Below are 22,557 nucleotides of genomic sequence, written 5' to 3' on the forward strand. Positions count from 1 at the left end.
CTATTGGGCCTGCTATTTGCTGCAATAATCCATCAGGACATTATTGATCAAGATTTCTTCTTTTCGAAATGTTTGTTTGTAGAATCAACATGCAGCACTGCCTAGTGCTGAAACTAAAAAGTACAATACAGCTGAACACAAGCTTCATGTTTTAAAGTGGGCCATATTGCATTTTATTTCTAGAATTTGCTGCGGGCCAATCAAAAACAGGCTGCAGGCCACATTTGGCCCCCGGGCCATAGTTTGGACACCCCTGATGTAATGAGTGTTTTACCCCAGAATGAAAAAATAACATTTATTACATATGGCATGTAATCTAAGAATATGCGACTTTTCTGTTGTTCTGTCTGTTATTATTGTTTGGGCCTTTTCAGTTCCTATATGTATATCTGACTTTTTTGCAGCCAGGTGTCACGTTTTCAAAGATCTAAATCCAATGTTTTAAATATCTGTAATATGAGAAGAGAGTTCTTTTTGGTGTTCAAACCCATTCAGGTACTTTCCGAAGTGATAATGGAAGTTTTTACATTTACAGAAACTTGAAAACAGGTTCAACTAATACAAACTTAGAGAATACTTCTGCAGGATTCAGACCCTCAGTTAAAATTTAACAGGCCTATGCAGTCTAGTTCAATTTTTCTTCTGAATTACACAAACAGCTGCGCCATGTCTTACCACATGAGCTAAAAAATGCTACTTTTTCTGGTTTAAAGCTTTTTCTCCTTTTTCCCAGAACACCATTTTATGACGGGAGATTAAATAATGGTCTCAGATCTTTGTGTCTGTTCTAATCACAGGATCAGCAGTCTGGCAGCTAATCGCCTCCTTCCTCAAACTGCCTGTCTCTGGGACTCACTGCATTGTTGGCGCCACCATCGGCTTCTCCATGGTGGCCATCGGCACCAAGGGCGTCCAGTGGATGCAGCTTGTCAAGATCGGTAATGTCCTAGAGGCTGAATGAGCCCTGTGTTTGTGTTTTTACAATGCTTACATAACAACCTCAGCATGTATATGTGGTAAACACATAAATACTCGTATATCTACTGTAGAATGTAAAACAAAAATCCCCACCCTGGGGGGGTTCTGGTACAGCTAAGAAGGGAAGGTTTTCAGTAATCATCAGACTTCGCTGTCAGCAAATACAACTCCCTCGACCATTTTACTCAGGTTTACTTTAGGAGAGGCAGTTACAGATTAGAAGGAGTCTTAAAAGAGCAGCAGACACAGTAAAGGGATATACTTAAAAAAATGTAAACTACTACATTATATCAGCTAGGAAAGGATTGTCTGTGACATCTTTTAAGCACAGCTTTATTTAAAATTCTATACATGCCCTTTAAGGTTTGAATCTTCTCTTGAAATGCAGAAAATAACTTGATGAGGTAAACAAGAATCAATAGATTAGTCATGCAAAAGGACACAGCCGGGGGAAACCATATTTTTGGTCAATTTTGTACTTGTTGGCAAGCATGCACATGTTTTTCTGATGACGTCTTCTCCTCTCTTTCCAGTGGCATCCTGGTTCATCTCCCCCCTGCTCTCTGGACTCATGTCTGGACTCCTTTTCATGCTGATCAGACACTTCATCCTCAACAAGGTGGGCTCACAATTGTTACAATTAACACATTGCCCTCTTAATGATTGATCACAGTTTTAACTCTATGAACATGCAGGTCAGGGTACTGGATGACTGTACTGTGAGGAATACTGGTTTATGCCTTGTTATGTCAGAATCAGTATTGTTTTATGTTTATATGTAGTTTGAGTTTTTGTCACATTGACACTGTCAGTACACAGAGTGATTTGTTGATCCATGTTTGAATACTAGAAGTTGTACAGCCAGCTACACGTGTACACACAAAAGTTGTCCAAAGAACTTCAGCACAGATACAATTCATTTGATTTGGCAACATTTGCAGATCTGATGTTATGTAAGAGGCAATCTCTGGCAGACCAGGAGAAGAAAAAGTGTTGTAGATCATCATAAGGTCATGGCTGCAGGATTATGTTCGAATGAGTCATAGGATGATTTCTCAGCTGGACTATCATTACTGTGGGTCAAACTGAGGATAAGTTTATCTCTGTCTCTGCAGGTATTTGCATCACATTAGTCTGAATATTTAATTTTAATCTTTGCTTTACAGAAATCTGCTATTCAGCAAAATAAAAAGTCCAGACAGTGGATTATTTTAAGGGAGGAAGTTTTACCTTAGTAGTCTCTCCATAAACCACTCATACTGTGCAACAGTGAATTGTTGGATAGTTTGACTGATCATCTATTTTGATATTCTCACACCAGTGAAGCAAGCAGAAATGAACCTCTGACCCCAGCAGAAAGTCATATTTTATTGGATGTAAACACAACAAAAACACTTCACATCAGAAATATTTTTACAAATGATAATCAGCATAATGAGAATAATTTACTCCCATACAAACACTGACATTTTGGGTTTTAAGAAAGAAGCTTCATTACCCAGCCTGATGGATTGTTAGTAATGAAGTTAATTTCCCCCTAAAGCCAATACAAGTTTATTTCTGAAGCATTGTTCGTACAATCACGAAGCATTTTCAGATGGCTTTGCTGACTTTAAAACAGAACATTAAGAGTGTTAAAAGAAATCTACCACTAAGTAAAACTGAGCCATTAAAATACAAAATACAAGATCCAAAACTAAGCAGAAAAAGTAGGGTTATAGTCAACCAAAGAAATACTTGGACTGAAATTATGCCCACACACAGAACAATCAATTTGTCATTAGGAGAAAAGAAAAACACTGATCATTATCTGAATCACTCTAATCAGTGACAGTCACTTGTTACGTTGTACTAACATAAGACTTGAGTCAGAGCTGATCAGTGTGCAGCTGCATATATTCATTTATTTCTGTGATCAGAACACAATAATCTATAGGTTTATAGATATACTGAGGTGTACTGAAAAAAGGTCAGCAGATTGGTCTTAAGGAAATACAAGGTATGGCTATTAAGTAATGAGACAGGGCTTATAAGGATAAAACGTGCTGCACAGTCGCACTGAGTGTCATATATTAAAGGTTAGCTGCTAGCTACTGATTGAAGTGCACAAGTTTTTGCTAAGGCATCAGTAAATGATTAGCTTAAAAGTTTATAAACAATTTAACTTGATTTTTTTGTGTGAAATTGAACAAAACAGCAGCTGAGTCTTTCTGTACATCAGGGGTTCTCAAACTTTTGGGGGCTAGAGCGCCTTTACAAGAACCCCCACATAACCCTCCTGCTGAATGGACATATGTATTTTAAACTTTTCAACCCAAATACAAAAGTGTAGCTTCTTACTTTCTGCGATCCATTGAGTAGCCAAATAAGAAACCCTCTGTGCTTTTTCTGAGGTTGTGGTCAGGTTCATCATTCGTGTTTTCTGGCGGATATTTTCCTCACCCTTTGGTCTGAAAAAATCTTTTGTTTTGTCCTTAAACACTGCATGCTTTGTTATCAGATGACATTTTAGCTTGGCGGGCTTCATGGCTTCACACAAGACACACAACACATTTTGGTCTTCCGTCACTGTTCTCAACAAAATGAAACCCGAGATAGCTGTCATCATATTTTCTCAGTATAGCTGGTTTGGGCCTAGCATCACTTGATGAGGTGGACATGCTTGAATATTTATCCATTGTTGCTAGCTGGACCTGCTCACCAAATGCATCCTGAGCAAAGTGACTGATGTGTGACGAGCGATAGATTTACGTGATATGTCACATTCATATCTGAGTTTTTATTGGCCCAAAGCTGACTTATGTGGGAGTCATTGGTTTAGTATGGTTGTTTTATGGCACTGTGGTCCCTATGCGTATCTATTTGCTTTTTAATGACATGGCATGGCATTACTTTAATAATTTATTTTGAATTATTTTGTGGACCCCCAAGCTGTGGCTCATGGACCCCCAGGGGTCCCCAGACCCCAGTTTGAGAACCAGTGCTGTACATGAACTGAGGTGTATGGAGAACACTGCACGTCATGTACACATGTGTTTGAATGGCACAAATATTTTGTGAAGGCAGAGATGATGTCCAAAACGATGAACACTCTGGGCGCCCATGCACATCAAACATTTCTGAACATTCAACAAATTAAACAAATCATTTGAAATGATTGATGAAATGGTTTCCCTTGTTAAAGAGATGGATTGGCAAATTTTGCATGAAAATTTGAACAAGACAAAAGTTAGTGGACACATTTTGGAACAAAATGAAGGAAACCCAATTTTTTTAGAAGGAGTGATAACATGCGATGAAATTTGGATCTTCTAATACAATCCTGAGACAAAACAGCAGTCAATGCAAAACACCATCGTCACCTAGAATGAAGAAAGCATGACAAAGCAGGTCTAAATTCAAGGCCATGATGATCAACATTATTGCAAACAGGCTCTAGAAAAACTATGCGGAAAAGTTAAAGAAAGAGACCACAAATGTGGGAAAATGGTTTCATTCTTCATTAAGACAACACACCAGCTCACACTGAACTCTCTGCAAAGCAGATTCTGGCCGAAAAACAAATCACAGTGCTTGATCACCGTCCCCATTTACCTGATCTACCACTGTACCACTTTCCTTTTTTTCCTAAGATCAAGTCTATGCCCCAAGGAACACATTTTGAGTCCAGGTCAGACATTAAGAAAAGAATGACAGAGGTTCTAAGACAACTGTCCAAAGAAAACTACTGCACTGCTTTGACTAGTGGAAGATCTGGAGTACATTGGTGTTGAAAATGTTTATGTTCAATAAAATTGTATTACAGCATAAGTCTTGTTTTTTGATAGCCACTTGTATTTTCAGGGACCAGGATACATCGCTCTTCTCCTGTGCTTTCTGTCTATAACAGGCACTAACACTAACATGCGTGTTTTACTGAGAAGATAAACAGACTTTATAAAATGGAATAATAAACATATAAGATCCACCATATAAAACAGGCAGCTCCAGCTTCCAGCACATTTATGTTGAGTTGTTGGAGTGTTTCTAACTTCTATGGAGTGTAACCGCTGTGAAACAACTAAAAAATAACTTACACGCTGGGACACTCATTCTCAAAGTCTGGTTCAGGATCCACAGTTGGGCCATGGGAGTTTTTTTTTTTTTTTTTTTTTTGGGTCGTCAAATGAGGTTTCAGAATTTCTTCCTTAAAGTATTTAATGTGACATTTATTTCTGCAGTACACATTATAGCCATAATAAAACACTACACAAAGCTCTACCAGCCAAAAGAGCCAAAGTCACAGTTATTGATGCTTGACTTATAAAAAGAAACTGATTGTTCCAGGGCCTTTATGGCGGAGGCAAAGTGGCTCCTTCCAGGCTTGTAAAACAGAAAGCACCAGGGTCAGGTCACCAGATTGAGTCTGGAATCAGTGTTATCTATGCTGGCACCAGCCATCAGCTCAACCAACCAGCTGCAGACTTGGTAAGCCATAACGTACAGGAACCAAAGTTGTTGAGTTGGGATGGCTTGTACCTTGTAAAAAGTGGGTAACCAGAAAAAAACGTTGTGGAAACACTGCTCTAGGATTTTTTTTTTTTTTTTTTTGGTCAATACTCCTCTCTACCTGGATAGCCTACTGCTGTGCGTCCTTTTTATATTTTAAATTTCCTTGTTTGACCTGTGCATTAGTGTACCATCCAAAATTATTTCATCACATTTCATCAGAGGAAACTTCTTATGCTGTAAAACAAAGACTCATTTTCTTTGGTTTAAAATGTTAATTTGCTGTATTTTGATAACTATGCCACTGTAAATTTATACAGTATCACCCTGAAATTAAACCAAATCTTTATCAGCATAAAAGATCCTTACAAACGGACAAATATTGAACCTGTCTCAGGATGGGAAATGCTGATAGCAGTAATAAAATTTACTGGTCAAGTCCTATAAACTTCTATAGAGTGTAGGTGTTCTTTATTATCTTTTTATGACTTATTCAGAGTTACAGTTTCTGTATTACCTTCACTTTACAACAGGTCTGTTGTCACTAACATGTCTGAATGCAGTCGTTTCTTTGGTTATTAAAGTCAGGTTGTAAATTTGTCCTTCTGGGATAAGTAAAGTAGTTTGATTCTAGACAGATAATCCATATCTTTGCTGTTGTTTCATAGGATGACTCTGTCCCTAATGGCCTGCGAGCTCTGCCCCTCTTCTACGCCTCCACCATCGGGATCAACACTTTCTCCATCTTGTACACTGGAGCCCCATGTGAGTGCTGCGAGAGAGTTATAATCAGTCTTTGTTTATTTAGTCTGACACCGACATTCGATCAAATTATCATCTCAGTCCTAACTAAAACCACTGGTGTCGTTAGCTCACTCAAAATTCCTTTTGAGAGTGTGATGAGAGTCGAAGTAGAAATTAATACTTTGAACTAGCTGTGAGACATCATTTTCTTATACCCATGTATGTTTACTGATTGCAGTGCTCGGGTTAGAGATGCTACCGGTGTGGGCCATCTTTCTCATCACTTTAGCTGAGTCGCTGGTCTGCGCGGCTCTAGTTTGGATATTTGTCTGTCCCTGGATGAGAAGGAAAATAGCAAGTAGGTATCTGTGTGTGTTTGTGTTTACTTAAGTCTGTGTGTCCAGCTTTCTCACGCCATCTGAAACCCAAGCGCTCTGACCCAGGCTTGCAAACAGACCCTGAGCTTCTGCATGCTCAATCCATGCCCTGACACCAAACAAGGGATGCCAGCGGATGTTTTGGCTTCTGCCAAAGCTCCTGAGGCCACCAAAACAACTCTGTGAACTCTGTGTCGTACTGCATGGCCTGCAGTGCAGAAAGCTCTCAGATCAACATTAGGAGTAGTTTCCTTAATGGGAAGATTGGCCCAAAGCAAAGGAGACATCACGATAAAACAGAACACATGGTTAAAAAACATGAAAAGATCAGGTGATGGAATATTTGAGAAAAGTAAGGTTTTGAATATAACTTCATGCAGGATAAAATGAGCTCCTGTTATTGTAACAGTTCAAATAAGAGGTTTGAAACTTTTACACCCAAACAATGGCATGATTGTTACATTTCCAATCCTGATCCATGATATAAGCAGAAAAAATTATGTCACTGAAGCTTTAAACAAACAACTTACTCAAACTTTCCTTTAACCAACACATGAGTGAGGCTGATTTGACCTGTCGCTTAACGTGTCATGACCTCTGCATGCCTGTTAGGATTAAAGGTGATGTTATCGTCCCTAATCTAGGTATGGCTGCATCTGTCAAAAATGGAACAGGCTATGGCTGAGTTTGTGTGTTTGTATTCAGGGTTGTTTTGAAGAGTACTGGGGCATCGAGTCTATCAGCACAGGGATTAGTTTGGATCAGCTGATGGCTGTTCCTGAGTTTGTGGAATGTAGCTGCATATTTTTCAATATTTCTGACTTGAAACACTTTTTCTGAGTGATATGTATTGATATTAATGTATATTCACTAAACTTTCAACTACAGATAAACAGATATCTTAAAACTTGATCTATGTGCCAAAAAGGATATCCACAATATTGTAACTTGCATGTTACCTGCATTTTATTTGTGTCACTGTAAAACTGCCCCTCAAAGAAATTTAAAACTAGGCCAGTAAAGCAAGGAAAGGCTTCTATTCTTTGTATCACTTTGTTTCCTCCAGGTCGTTTAAAGAAGGAGCAGGCTCTGTCGAGGATCTCTGATGAGAGCCTGGATAAGATACCTGAAGAGGAGGAGGAGAGCCCCGTCTTCAAGGAGCTACCAGGGGCTAAGGGCACAGATGAGGCCGTGTTGCCGCTTACTGGCAACAGTGAACGCAGCACCCGTGAGTCCAGTGGAGAGCTAACCAATCTGGCTAACGGAGGCACGGTCCTTCCAAATGGCAGGGTCTATGGTAAAACTGGATTATTATTTTATTAAGACTTTACCACATGGTGAGGATGCCCAGTTTAGTGCTTATCTTTGATTCATCGAAAACAACAGAGTCAATACTGGGTTAATTGTGCCATCTCTGTGTTCTGTTTGTACTTTATTTGTAAGGTTTTTAAGTAGGGATGCACAGATCTATCAGTTTAACATTTCTATCGACTGATACTGGCTCTTTTGACAGACAATGGCCATCAGCAAATAATGTGGGCATTAACAGATGTCAGTAGCGGATGTTTATCTGTTGTGTCTTATGAATTTGATGCTGATATTTAGCAAACCTAATTGCTGATTCAGAGAAGAGATTTATTATTGGGCAGAAGATGAGACCTGTTGGACAAACCCTAACCTTTTTATAATGGTCAAAAATGAGAGAAAATGTTTCCGTGATAGGATGTTACCCTAAAACGAGTAATGAAAAAACACCAGTATTAGCTATCAGTTATTTTATTTATTTATTTATTTTTTAAAGATTTATTTTTGGCCTTTATTGGATAGGATAGTGGAGAGAGTCGGAAACAGGGAAGAGAGCGGGGGGAGGCATGCAGGAAATTAGTTCCCTTTATTACGAATTACTTGAATTGAAAGTCCAGATATTCTTGTCTTCTTTCCTTCATGCTAAAGAAAGATTTTTTAGTTGGTTACAGCTGGTTCACTGTTCATCATTCATTCCCATCTACATCTTCCTCTTTTCTCAATCAGGCCGGACTCATTCGATGACGAATGGCTGCCTCAAGTCCCCCGTCTCTAATGGCAGTTTCAGCTTTGATGGCCACATGCGCAGTGATGGTCAAGTCTACCACACTGTGCACAAGGACTCTGGTCTTTACAAAGACCTGCTGCACAAGATCCACCTGGGCCGCATGGATGACAACGAGCGATCAGGGTCCAACGCCGGCCCACCTGAGAACAACTACCGCCTGCTGCGCCGCAACAACAGCTACACCTGCTACACCGCAGCCATATGCGGAATGCCCGTCCAGCCGCTCATCCGCACAGAGTCACGTGACGACAGTGAAAAGCTGGTGGGAGAGGGAGGTGGCAGGAGCAACAGTGTGTCCTACACCAAGAAGAGGATACGTTATGATAGCTACTCATCTTACTGTAATGCTGTGGCTGAGGCAGAGATCGAGGCAGAGGAGGGTGGGGTGGAGATGAAGCTGGCCACAGAGCTGGAGGGTGTGGAGGAAGAGGGAGCTCCGGCTCCTGGGCCTCTGGATGAGCTGGTCGAAGAGGATCATGAGGAGAAGGATAAGTCCGAGGTGTTCCTGCTTTTCCACTTCCTGCAGATCCTCACTGCGTGCTTCGGGTCCTTTGCCCATGGAGGAAACGATGTCAGGTGCTGCCTCCTGCTGATTATAATATGAACAACATCCAAAATAACCCAAAATAATTCCCTTGTCCTATATCATATTTTAATCCTTAAGCTTTTTGCTTCATTAAATAACATGACTGTACTCTTTCAGAAGCCCAAAATAGAGACCTCATCTTCACTCTGCTGCTCTCATGTTCTAGATGTCCAGTCAAGTATAAACACAAGGATAGCTGCCTGTGGTTACAACCTGTTTTCCTACCTTTGCAGTAATGCCATCGGCCCACTGGTGGCGCTGTGGATGATCTACGACCAGGGTGGTGTCATGCAGGATGCTGCCACTCCCATCTGGCTGCTATTTTATGGCGGCATGGGCATCTGTGCCGGTCTGTGGGTGTGGGGCCGTCGTGTCATCCAGACCATGGGGAAGGACCTAACTCCCATCACCCCCTCAAGGTGAGAGAGCCACAGAACGGAGAGTATGTGTGTCAGAGTGTATGACTAAGAAATATATGTACGAGACTGAGGGATCTCTCCAGCATGCTTGTTTCACTTGCTCTGAAAAGCCTTGCCATGCTGACGTACAGATCAGTCCTGTAAAAGCTCCTTCGGTAAGTGTTTATGTCCACACAGCTGTTTATAAATGCACAAGTCTTTAATAAGACTTTGAAACGGCAATCCTACTGACAGTAAAATCCATAAACCTAAAGCTGCACAATCAAAGCTGGAGTGGCTTCTCTGTTTCCTCAAAAGCTCTCCTTTTACAGGTACAGTAAACTAGTCTGACTAATCAAGTGTTTGTCTCAAACATGCGCTTATTAACTGCTCTCTACTTCCCAAACAGAGCTGCTGCTGCTGTAGGCATTTTAACAACACCTGCAAGTATAATGTACTTAATGCTCATGTTGGTTGCTGTATTGTATTTTCATTAAGAAGGTCGGGTGATTTCACATTTTACTTTGACCAAATAAAATTAATATATTTAATATTTTCATGGGGTTAAATTGAGTATAAGCTGAGGATATTCCAGGTCTTTTAAAGCAAAGCCACTTTGTGCATATTCACAAGCTACTTGTTGATAAATAAACCTTTTGAAATTGCAAAATCAAGTTGCACATTTAGCAGCCATCTCACAGGGTTTTAAACTTTGCCAGAGCAATTTTTTTTCTTGCTCCAGAACATGCTCTAAGGGAATAAAATAGGAGTGATACACCCTCTATTTTTTCTCTGCCCTTTGCTTTGTTACATAATAATTATGAATAAATAAACAGTCCACAACACATAAAACCCTGGGGCTCACTTTGTCCTACAACCTCAGCAGCGGACATCACGCAGCCTTAACCACTGACTGCTGCTCCTCTGTCCTTGAGATTGATCTTTCTCTCTCTCCCTCTCTTGCTCTGGCTTTCTGCTCGTCTTCCCACACATTTGCTGAAGAGAAGGAGTGCATGTGATTGTGCATACCTCAAGGTTGTTTATGTGAATCCTGTCAGCTTTAAGAAGCTAGGCTCTATGCCTGTAGGTCGTCATGCAGTAAAGCCACACTGTATATGTGCGTGCACGCATGCAAGTTGAGGTCTAATTGTTCCAGTTATTTATCTGACTGTGTGTATGTGTAGTCTGTTGCCTGGCAGGAACATCACACAGGGTTTCAGGAAGTTGTTTGGCATTTTGGATGGAGAGAATTAGAGCAAGGCAGGGTGAGGGAGGGGCAAAGCCACAGTGGGAACCCTGGCTTCTCCAATGCAACCGCAGGGAGGGACGCCAGCCTGACTCCTTCTCTTTGCACTTCTCTTTTCCCCCTCTGGCCTCATCTTTTTTCCTTCCACCCTCCTTTAAATCTCTATCCTTGAGGTTAACTGTCTCCCTTTGCCATCACTTCTTCCATTTCTCAGTTCCTTCCTATTCTCACCTCATTGCATCTCTTGTCTTGTTTATCAGCTTTTCACCTCCAAGACTTTCCTTCTCTATTGTACCCCTCTTCCTCTCACGCTCACTTCCATTTCATTATTTTCCCTGCTTTCTTTATTTCTCTGCTCTCCTGGCCTCTCTTTTTTCTCTGTGCCGTTATTCTTTCGTACTTAATCTCTGTCTTCCTTCACCAGCGTTTCTTTTTGCCAGGATTCAAAGACGGATTCGCTCTGGTTCACTGTTGTAAAGGCTCTCTGTCCTGCAGTGTCTGTTTCCAAGCTTCAGTCTGACAAAGAAGTTTGTTTGGGGACAGGGCAGTGTGTGGATGTGTGGGTAGGTGTCATTCAGTGTAAGTGGTCTGAACATATATTTTAGCAAGCACAGTGACACTTGAACAGTTGTTTATTACAGCAGTAAAAACTGTTTCCTAAGCTGAAACACAGATTTTCATTTATGTGAATGACTTTCCGTTGGCCTGGTCTGTTGAAACTTTGTCACTGTGACACTCAGAAACAATCTTTACTGTCTCCGTGGAGGTGCATGTATGTTTTTGGCCAGCTACATAAACCTTTAAAGTTCCATTCAAGGCGAAGTGAATGGTGTATCTCCAATGAACTTGGATGGTGGGCGCCTTCTGCTTTTAGAAAGAATCTCTATTCTGCCATCCAGGATCAGTTTTACGCTTTCAGAGATGATATTTTAACTTGTAGAGGGTAAAATAAAAGAAAGAAAAATTTAAAAAAGGATCAGAGGAAGTATGCATGCATGTCTCACTGTCACAGCTTGCTTTTACACCTGTATAGGAATATGATTCTCCTCTTCTAGGGTTAAAATATCATAGTACTGTCATAGTTACAGAGAGCAGGTACCACAGCTCTACAGGGAGATAAAGCAAGATTACCTTCTTGAGGATCCTTTACATGTCCTGTGCAGTCTTTTTGTCCCTAACTCTTAGCCAGCCTCACAATTTCACTCTGGTAAATGATGATAAAAAGATGAGGAGAAAATGCTCTCCTGTTGGTAGATGTCAGGATATACGTAGTTGACGTCAAATTAGACGATGGTTCAAGAAACATTCTGACATGTTAGTCTTGTTGAGCCATTATCCTTGTCTTCTTGGACACGTTGTAGAATAATTTACAATCAGTGTTGGGCAGCGTTACTTTTTAAACTAACTCATTAGATTACTGCGTTACAAACTGAGAAAGTAATTTGTTATGTTACTGTTATGTTCTTCTAAAACTAGAGCGTCAGAGGACTTTTGCGTTACCAAATATTAAAACTGTTGAACCATTCATTCCACTTAATGGTTGTAAAAACAGCATATAGCATCGGCCTGATTTATGGCCCCATAATCTGTATTTCTGCAGCCTGATAACACCACTAACATACATACAAACATTTACAGCTCTTTAATCTGCTCACAGTTTGACAACAACCTGGGCAGAGGCATACAAATCACGCAAACCCTGTGCTTGATAAAGCTGCACAGCTGATTCAGTGAAAACAAAACAGGAGCTTTTAAACTTATGATTACCATGACGTTGTTTTCGTCCCTTTCACCCAAAAATCCAACCTAAAGAGGATAATTCCACAGTGTAATGCTGTCCTTTCTGCCATCTCATTAGCTCAATAAGCACGTGACACACATGTACTGGCACAGCTGTGTTCACCTACAGGTAAAGAAGGAAGGACAAACGATGCTGATGCTTTGAGGGGCTTCTTCCTCTCTTTTTTGTGACCAGAAGAGAAAGGAAAATGGGGATTATTCTTTTAGTAACAGATTACTTTTATGAAAATGTACCTAATAACAGATTACTTGATTCATAAAGCTAATGTGTTATGTTACTCATTACAACATAAAAGCAATCGGAGTATTTTAATGGATTACTTTGTGAGGTATTACCCCCAACGCTGGTTGCAATGTAAGAATGTTTGTCTTTCCCTCATAATCGGGTCTGACATTTGATGATGAGCTGTGATGCAGTCAGGCCAAAATCCAGCTGAATTCCTGTAGTCTGAGTTGGCCTTAAGTCAGTGATTGCCAAAGTTGGGCTCATGGACCTTAGGAGCACAGCAAGGCTGAATAAAAACAATTCACACAGTTTTTCACAGCCAACAAAGCATGCCAAATTTAAAGGGAGGACTTCCAGGTAAATTAGGCTAACAAAGAATCTACAGCAAACATCCCAACTACTAACAACTACCAACTACTACTAATTTGAAAAATCATACCCCACCCTCGCCTTAACAGTGGTATTTAAATAGAGAGCCATACTCCTTCCTTCTGCAACATCCTATTTGTGTACGATATGTCATTTGTTTATTGATACATACTGTGTTCTTTGTGCTGAGGCTGAAGGATGGGTGGCAATTTTCATCTTTCTAGAGGGGCTCAAGTACCCTAAATTTATTCTTTACACTCCCATAATCATAGTAACATGTAGAAATTTGGCAGAAAATTTGCTCATATTCTAATTTAATATTAAGCTGCCATTCTAAAAACTGTAGTATTAATTGACAACATTTTAAGCCAAATATGTTCCTCTGCTTGTGCCATATATCACCTCCCCACTCACACACAGTTGGTTTAATCCAACTCACAGTTGGAGCAGCAGACATGACAGCAAGAGTGAGCAGTAGGTAGCTGAAACAGTCTGCAAAGAATTGACCCATAAATGTACCCACATTAACATGATCTTAAGATAATAGCCACCCTTAATGCTGATAGTTTATTGCTCTGGCTCACCAGCTGTCGATTAAGGGTTGTTATAAAGTAGCATCCAGTTTAAGATTAATAAGGAGAGCTCAGAGCTGTGCTTATGATAGTGGGTGAGTGGGCTGATATCTTTTACCAATAATGTGTCACAGGTTGTAAGTATCTTAACGCTGAAATCTAAACAATATTTTCATGTCAGAATGGAAAAAATAGCAGAAAGATCCAAAGGATGTTGGCTTATATTTGGTGAGATAATATCTTGTTGTTGGCTCCTTTACTCAACAGAAATTTAATTTTAGTTTTTAGAGAAAAAAAACTCGAACTATTTATCTTCAAAAACAGTAATGCTTCACGGTGTAGGGATTTAATGTTACATGTCAAGTCCTACATTCAAAACTTGGTTGATATATTATTAATTAGTGGTATTACCCTGGTGTTAGATTATGGGTCCACCATGAGCAGAATGACCAATTATACTGATTGCCTTGGAATAATAATAAACACATGAAATCCATGCAGGAAAATATTTCTTGTTAAGCAGGAGTGAGGACATGTGGGACAAACTGTAGCCTCCATTTCACATCTCCTTTGGGGCTGAGCATCCTCTAAGAGCATTCAATAAAGACCTGAGTCAGGAGGGGATTCATGAGGTCATGCAGCAAACCTGAACATGGTTTCTCCAAACTCAGAATCCTCCATAGCCCATGGCTGCATTACGTCCCTTCTGTGCTGATTTTGGGCACTGTTAATGCTCCCTTTGCTTCCAGATGTGTCCCAGAAGCATCTATCTTCTCTGCTCCACTATAAATACAGTCCTTGTCTATTTTTGATGGAGCTACTGATTGTCGGCCTCAGGCTGCACAGATGAGCCGGGCAGGGAGTCAGACACCAGAGCTGCATGGTTACTATGGCTGATTTTTAAAAAATGAAACTAGTCTGTCTTCACAACATCAAAAAACAATGGCTATCATTTGAAAAGAGAAAGTATAACTAACTAGATATACACAGCAGACTGCTGCTTTTAATCCTTCAGTTTCTGACCAAGGTGTTAACGTCACCAAACTACAAGAAAGACAGAAACAGACACAGCTGCACGTGCAAGCCTGATAATAGTACCAACAGCAGTGACATAACGCACTTAACACAAGCATTAAAACAGAGGAATGTATAGAAAAGATCAACCAAGAGAGCTAGCTAAATGCACCAAATTTACAAAGAAATGAGGAGATGAAGGAGATGCCACAAAGCTATGCCTGAATCAGCTGAGATGCAGTGCTTTTAAATGCAGTCTAGAATTTTGAGGCACATGGAGGATGAGCAGTGTTAGCCTCATTGTCCTGTGGCCATCACACCCATGCCATTAAAATATTTCCACACACAGATAGCACAAACAAGCTCCGTACTACAGACCGATTCAAGACCCGCTCATTAGAGCACTGCTGTGAATGAAATTGGCCACAGTGGCCACTGGGGGGAATTGTTTTTCAGGCTGGTTAATAATCTGTCAACGATATCTGCCCCCAGAGCCTTATATCAGTGTGGCTGAAGGTTCCATTGGCTCCTGATGGGATGTGGTAAGAAGCTGCAATGGCAGAAGTACTCGCTAAAGATTCAGTCACAAGTTGTTTCTTGCTTATTCTTGCTCTGTTTTTATCATACAATCTCTGTTCTTCCCTCTTGAGCAAAGCTCTAATTGTTTTTTCAGTGTAAGGTTTGGTTTAAGAGGTTGGTAACTTTGCTGAAATGCCTTTAATGTGCCAGAAATAGGAAAGTGATGAATTCAGTATGGGGATACAGAAACACAACCAAACTCTTGATGAGCTACTTTGAATGCCTGCTAAGATGATTAAAATGTGAATTTGTATGCATGTGTTTTTGAGAGAGAAATTGTGTGATTGCTGTTTTACTTTCCTTTCATTTCAAGGAGTTGTTGAATGTTCTGTTATGGATAATGTGGATGCAGATCATGCCGTCTGCAGTGCACCCCAGATATTAAAATTAAAGATGTCTCTTTGCTCCCCCCTCCTCTCCCCTCCCTCCTCCTCCACAGTGGATTCACTATTGAACTGGCCTCTGCTCTCACTGTCGTGCTTGCTTCCAATATCGGCATCCCTGTCAGTACCACACACTGCAAGGTATGACTGAGCGGCCCCCCCCACCTGGCCTCTCAACTTACAGGTGCTTCAAGGGGAGAGGGGGCCCACACTGTCTCCCAGGGCACCAGGCTGGAAATACACAAACCAAGGCTGTCCCAAGAAGTCCAATTCAAAATCTCCCTGTTTTTATGAGAATGTTTTCCCCCAGAATATGTTACATCAGAGAATTTCAAATGTAGCCGGATAGTTCCAGTTTATGACCACTTGACTTTTATTTCTCTGTTTCTGGCCATCTTTTCTATCAGTTACTCAAGATTCAGGATTGTCTTTATTGTCCCACAAAGCACAGCGGGTTCTTGAAGTACTATAGCAAAAGTAGAAAGAGAAATCATAATCCAGTGTTTCTTCTGCCTTATTTGCCTGAGTATTAAGAAAGCACTTTATAAGTAGAAGCAATTGTTGTGAACTAAAACATCATGACATTGTTTGAAGGTCAGACAGCCTGTAGTGATGAGGTTTATTGATTAACAAGCACAGTGCATCAACTGTGAGCAGCAGGATGGTCAGTACCTGTCATATAACTATTTTTAATACTAATTGAGACTATTCAGTTGCTTTTTAAAAGGTCACTTTCTTATAATTATCCAATATTTGCTCACAGCAGTAAGACAACTTTAGGAGCAATCATGTTTGATTATTGGATTTTGTTTGCCTCTTAGTGCCAGATAGTAGGGCTGGGTATTGTGAAGAACCTCACGATTCAATTCGATTTCGATTCTTTAGGTAGCGATTCGATTCGATACCGATTCGATATTGATTTAAATGCTTCGATGTCGATTCGGTAAGAAGTAGAAATACACAAATAACCTGTTGACAATATTTTGATAACTATTTTCATGCCCATGTGAACATATTTGGTAAGTCACCTCACATTTTTGAGCAATAAAACATCTGAAAATAAAAATTTGGGCAATAATAACTTAATTGTGCATATGGAGTACAAAAGTAAAAAAAAAACATGCCGGTTTTGTATAAACACTGAAGAAGTAAAGTGCATGTAAACTTAAATAATATTTGTGTCCTCTTGAAAATTGTGATAAACCTCACATAACATGGTTATGGTTAGTTGTTGTTTGGTCGAGTGCAGCCGCCGTCCATACAGCGTGAATCACACGCACACCGACCCCACTGGCCAGGAGGTGAATTGATTCAGAGGATTTGCTGAACCGATATTGAATTGGGGGAGGAAATATTGCGATGCATCGATTAATCAATATTTTTACCCGCCCCTACTAGATAGTAACTTTGAGGAAGGACTGCATGGAGTCTCTGAGGAGCAACATGTCTCCCCTGGATCAAATAAAAAAATACTAATCCATAATTTGGCTCCAGTTAATATTAGGTTAGCAGATAGCTATTTTAATTGCACCTGTGAGCATTAAACAGGAGATAGAAAGTATGATTATTACACACCAACCCCATCCGAGACATTCACTGAACTTATGCTGAGTCAGAAAGCATTGCCTGTTTTCAAAGAAAATAATTATTGCTAGTTTTAAAGATAAAATCAGATTTTTGCATTGTGTTTATTCTGCTCACAGCTATAACAAGATAAGATAAGATAAACTCTATTGTCCCTGGGGGGAAATTTGTCATCGACATAAGTGCTGTGCTGCTCACAATCAATACATTTATCACAAAGGAAAAAAAACAAACAAAAAAAAAAAACAAACAGGCAATACACAGACAGACAGTAGTCCACACTGGGTTCATGACAACCGAGTAGAAACCAAAACAAGTTTAGACATGCAATTGTACAGGACTATAAATGCAATGAGATACTAATGAAAAAGGGATGGGCAAGTTAGTATCAGGTACAAGCATCAACAATAAAATTAATACCAATGTCACAGGCAGTACCCAAGGTCACAATGAAATACCAGTGACATAACTAAATAACAGTGGGTTTATGATTTATTTTGCAGCCCTATTATTATAAAACGTAGTGCAAACCTATCAAAAAAGGTCAGAAACATGAAAACAAGTTTTTATAAACAGGAACTGTCCTTTAATTCCCCATATCTGTCAGTCACACTCAATATTTAACCCTTTAAGAAGATAATCAAACACCTTGGTTGATGTCCAGCCGGTCACAGACAGGCCCTGGCAGCAGTGTGCAGCCCCTCTCCCCTTTTCTCTGGAGGAACATCGGATCAAGGACTGAAAAAAAGGTGGACCCCCGCTTTCCCTGTCCACATCAACATGGTGTCTTACCTGTGTTTCATTTCCAACATCTCTCGCCCATTTTTCGTCCTCTCAGCACTGGCATGGTTTGCTGTGTGGGTCATCCCCCCTCCTCTGCTTGACTGTGAGCAGACTCCCTCCCCCATTCAACAACCCAGCTGTCTGACTTGTTTTTCTCTTTCTCACCTCTTCATCTTTCTCTCTGTGTCTCCACTCACCTGTCTTCACAGCGGATTTTGCATTGAAGTAATGAGTGCGCTAACAGTGCTTGTTGCATCAAATGTGGGCATCCCAATAAGCTCCACCCACTGCAAGGTATCCAAGTCATTGATAGTGAGGCTGCTTAGAGCCTTCCCAGAGCTCTGCTTCACCTGTAGTTGAAGAGCCAATCACAACTCCTGGAGTTGATGTTTTGACCTCTTGTGCAGTTTTTGTCAACAAGACCCTTTAATAAAAACAACAAAAATGAATGACTCAAGCTCAGTTGATGTTGAACACTAAAGCCAGTGAAATTTACTTTTGGAAGCAGAAAAACTACTCTGTCTACTCTGATGTGTCAAGATTAGATGTGCATATGTTAAGGAAAAAAAAAGATTATTAGAAACATAATGAAGGTGTATTAGGGGCACCCTTGAAGATTAAAACATAAAGTGGATCCATTCATTTTTGTGAAAAAGGCACATTTTGATTGAAACATTTCAGATTTAAAAGTTGTGTGTTTACAAGAAAACAAACTCAGAATTTCAGATTTTAAAAAGTACTACATTTTCGAGAAATACTCGCAATTTTTTTTTTTTTAAGTCTCAGATTTTACGTTGGAAACTCATAAATGAGTCAATCAGAAACTCAAAAGTTTTTAGCATAATAGATTTCACAAGAGTGTAAAGTCAAAATTTTCAAGGCTTTTCATAGATACGTGTGTGTGGGGGAGACTAGGAAATAAGGTTGGGAACCACTATTTTATAGGATTTAATAAAGGAGATCTTAAAATTTAAACTAGTTTAATCAAAGATCCCTATTGCAGAATATTCAGACAGATCTGAGCCCAGGGGTTTATGCTAACTGCTAGTTAGCTGTGTATTGCTGTTGTATGTTACAGACATACAGCCAGGAAGAAAAAAAAAATCTGAATTTTAAACTATTTCTTAGCCGTGCAGTCTGCACCTTTTGTGATAGGTAGTGTTTCATAGGAAGAAAAATAATGTAACAACTTTCTACCAATGAAGGAATAGGTTGATGGATCGGTATTTTGGTATTTTCATGAATAAATAAATAAGTAAGTGATGCAAGGGAAAAAAAGCTTCAAACATGTAAGTTTGCTTTGTAAGGTGACTTTGAGTGCTGTCAAAGGGGCATTTAACTTAAATGTATTATTAATATATATACATTTGTGTATATATATATTTTTTTATTTTTCAACACGTCTGCTGAAGTAAAAACTGCACAAGACTCAAAACTGGTGTATAATCGCTGGTGATCAGTTTTCTAAAAATCAACATAGCCATCCATGAACCCTTTCTCATCTCTCCCGTCCAGTTACCCTGCCTTTCCTCCTTAAACCCAGATAATCAACTTCTTTGCCACAATGCTTAATCTACTGATGGGTAGAGGAATCTCACTTTGGTGGTGATTTGACTGAATTTGTCTTGGGGGTAAACCGATGTTGTTGGACAGAACATAAATCCTTTTTTTTAGATTGAAAAAGGATAGGTTTTAATTTTATGTTTTTCCCCACAAATTAAAGATGATAAAAAAGATTCATAAAGTGTCCAACACCATCTGTGAGCATCACCCAGAGGTTTGTGTGCAGTGATGGGCATCTGTATGGTTTCAGTTCAGAGTGACCGTTTCCTTTACGGGTTTATATTATTTGATGCCAGATCAATCTGAATTGATGCTCAGCTCTGCTGTAGGGACGCTGAAACTGGTTTAAATACAGGAATAAATACAGGAACTGGTTGTTTCAGAAGCTCTACAGGCAGTTTGCTGCACAAACACAGAGAGGTCACTCTGAGTTCAGGCTTTCTGCTGCATGCCTGGAATACTACAAAAGCCGCAAACACATTCTGACCACAAAGTTAGATTTATGTACACACTGGCTTTAGATGGACTACTCCCTGATTTATGTAGTTGTCAGAATGAAGGACGCGCTGAGTAACTTTCAGACTCCTTCATATTGCCATTATTAATTAACAATAATGTCTTTTAAATACATGTTGTACAAGGAAACACTCAAAGTTAAAAAAAATAGATTCACATTTAGGCTGCCACTGTTGTGCAATGCACTCTGGGAAGTGATGTCCGTTGATTGCATTGCTCTTCTTCCCACACCTTAAGCTACATTACAGCATCTTCTTCCTTGTTGTCTTCACTTAAACTTCACTGGTTTAAAATTTTAAAAGACTTAAATAATGACACTCGATAGGAAAAGATGTGTGAAGAACAATAAAATTATTTGACACCACTACACAGAGTGCATTGAACAACAGTGGCTGTAAGTGATTGTAATGGTTAAAATTGTGTCAAAATAAAGAAATCTATTGTATTTCTTTGTATAACATGCATATTGAGGAGTAATGTTGATCTAAAAATTTCTATATACTTTTAAAGACTGGGTATCCTTCTTTTTCCCAGAAGATACTTTCATTAATGTTGAGTGACAGTGACCTAAAGACTACAAAACGCCCTGTCTCTGTTGACCTGACCTTCTACATTTAGTCCTGAGTGTGACAGAAGGCTGGTCATATTTCTCTGTCCGTATAAGAGCAGGCACGCTTTAACTCTGCCCAGCTGCTGCGTCACAAACCAAGCTGAAACCAGTCACTGCACCCGCCTCTCAAACACAGAGAGGAAAGCCTAATAAATGTGTATTCTCTTTTGGTGTCTTGATTAAAGGTGAGAAAATAATTCACTAGTGGAAGTCTAACTTGAGCAGAAATAGCTGAAAAAATTTCTTAAAAATCCTCAAATTAGTAAATGTTCAGTTTTAAAGATCCACACAAGAACTAGATCTGTTGTGCTCTAGAACTGCTCATTTTAGATTACCACCCCTTTAAATAAAATGTCTAGATAGTGATAACTTTTTTACAATCAGCTTGCTTTGCTAACACAGATAATTTTGACTGAGCATGTGCTGAAGAGCTGGAGGTTGTGTTCGGGCTTTTTTATGCTTTGTTCAAACCAGATGTTTTGATAGCGTCATTGCTATAATTACTTGTGTGGTTTTTTGGTCAACTAAAGCAAAAATTGAATAGTGGATCCCAATGTAGCAAAAACAGGTTAATTGCTTTCGTTGAGCAGAAATTTGGGGGATTTAAAGTTCAGTTAACTTACATTTCCATTTGTGCTTTGAAAGCCACAGGTATTTAAAGATTTAGAAATAGAAATCATGTGATCATCCTCATAATAATAATGATAATGATAATAATAATAATAATGGTATTATGATCAATGGTATCGGTATCTTCCTCATGGATGCATGCTAATGCTACAGCACATGGTCATTTGTTTTTATAGAGGCCCATCCTCCCCCACTGTGTGCTCTCATTGGTCAGGGGCTACACACCCAATGTCCAAAGGTTGACACCCAGAAACATGCAGCTAATGCAAACAACTCCTTTAAACTCCTAATGGGTTAGAAATAAGGGCAATTCTTCTCATCCTGCCTTTTATTCTTGTTGCCTTAATTATGTTTTATTATATTTATACTTTAAATAATACTTTTTTTTTAATCATGATTGATCTCAGAGTTTTCAAAGTTAATTGTGATTAATCTCCATATTGATACTTCTAAAATTTCACTATATTGATTTCAAAATTGTTTTTGTTTTATTTTTTTTAACGTCTTAAACTTTAGCTTAATTCAGACCAAAGATTCACGACCAGACAGCTTGAAATTTGCAACTGTTTGCATTGATCTGCAATGTTCTAATGTATCAAATGAAGGCGATTTTTCATCGTTTACATGAAAAAAGTGATTCTGAATTCTGAAGTTACTGTGCAATAAATCTGTCTCTACAGTGGCAGTACGGCACAGTCACTATTTTAGTGTTTTTGTCATCATGATGAAGTGTAACAGGAAGCTGAGGTCGCGCAAGATTGATTAATCGCTGAATCCCCCTTGTCGTCCCCATCATGGCAGTGCAGATTTACAGCACATATAAACACAAAACTGCTTTACTAGCTCAGTCATGACATTACTAAGATATCTGCTGAGATTTATTAATTTTCCATGGCCAAATTTGGCTCCCATTGCCATAAACCTGTCACGTGTTAGCTCATACAGCGCCACATATCCTGCTTACACGTGCAACTGATGGAAGAGACAGAGGTGTTTATAGGCTGCAATTTACAAATATG

General features: G+C 39.5%; 1 protein-coding gene across 7 annotated transcripts in view; it reads left to right on the top strand.

Moving 5' to 3' along the window:
* slc20a2 (solute carrier family 20 member 2) overlaps positions 1–22,557 on the top strand; it is a 76,802-nt gene that overhangs the window by 50,812 nt on the left and 3,433 nt on the right. For 6 of the 7 annotated variants that reach the window (XM_041788346.1, XM_041788344.1, XM_041788347.1 and 3 more), the window contains 8 exons: positions 798–938; positions 1,512–1,597; positions 6,135–6,231; positions 6,449–6,568; positions 7,654–7,884; positions 8,619–9,255; positions 9,499–9,684; positions 15,909–15,993. In XM_041788346.1, coding sequence (XP_041644280.1) covers positions 798–938; positions 1,512–1,597; positions 6,135–6,231; positions 6,449–6,568; positions 7,654–7,884; positions 8,619–9,255; positions 9,499–9,684; positions 15,909–15,993 — 1,583 coding nt within the window. Of the gene's footprint in view, positions 1–797; positions 939–1,511; positions 1,598–6,134; positions 6,232–6,448; positions 6,569–7,653; positions 7,885–8,618; positions 9,256–9,498; positions 9,685–15,908; positions 15,994–18,428; positions 18,514–22,557 lie in introns of all 7 variants that reach the window. The other variant, XM_041788351.1, reaches the window with a different exon arrangement.

This window comes from Cheilinus undulatus, linkage group 5 (genome assembly GCF_018320785.1).
Source record: "Cheilinus undulatus linkage group 5, ASM1832078v1, whole genome shotgun sequence".
Classification (NCBI taxonomy): domain Eukaryota; kingdom Metazoa; phylum Chordata; class Actinopteri; order Labriformes; family Labridae; genus Cheilinus; species Cheilinus undulatus.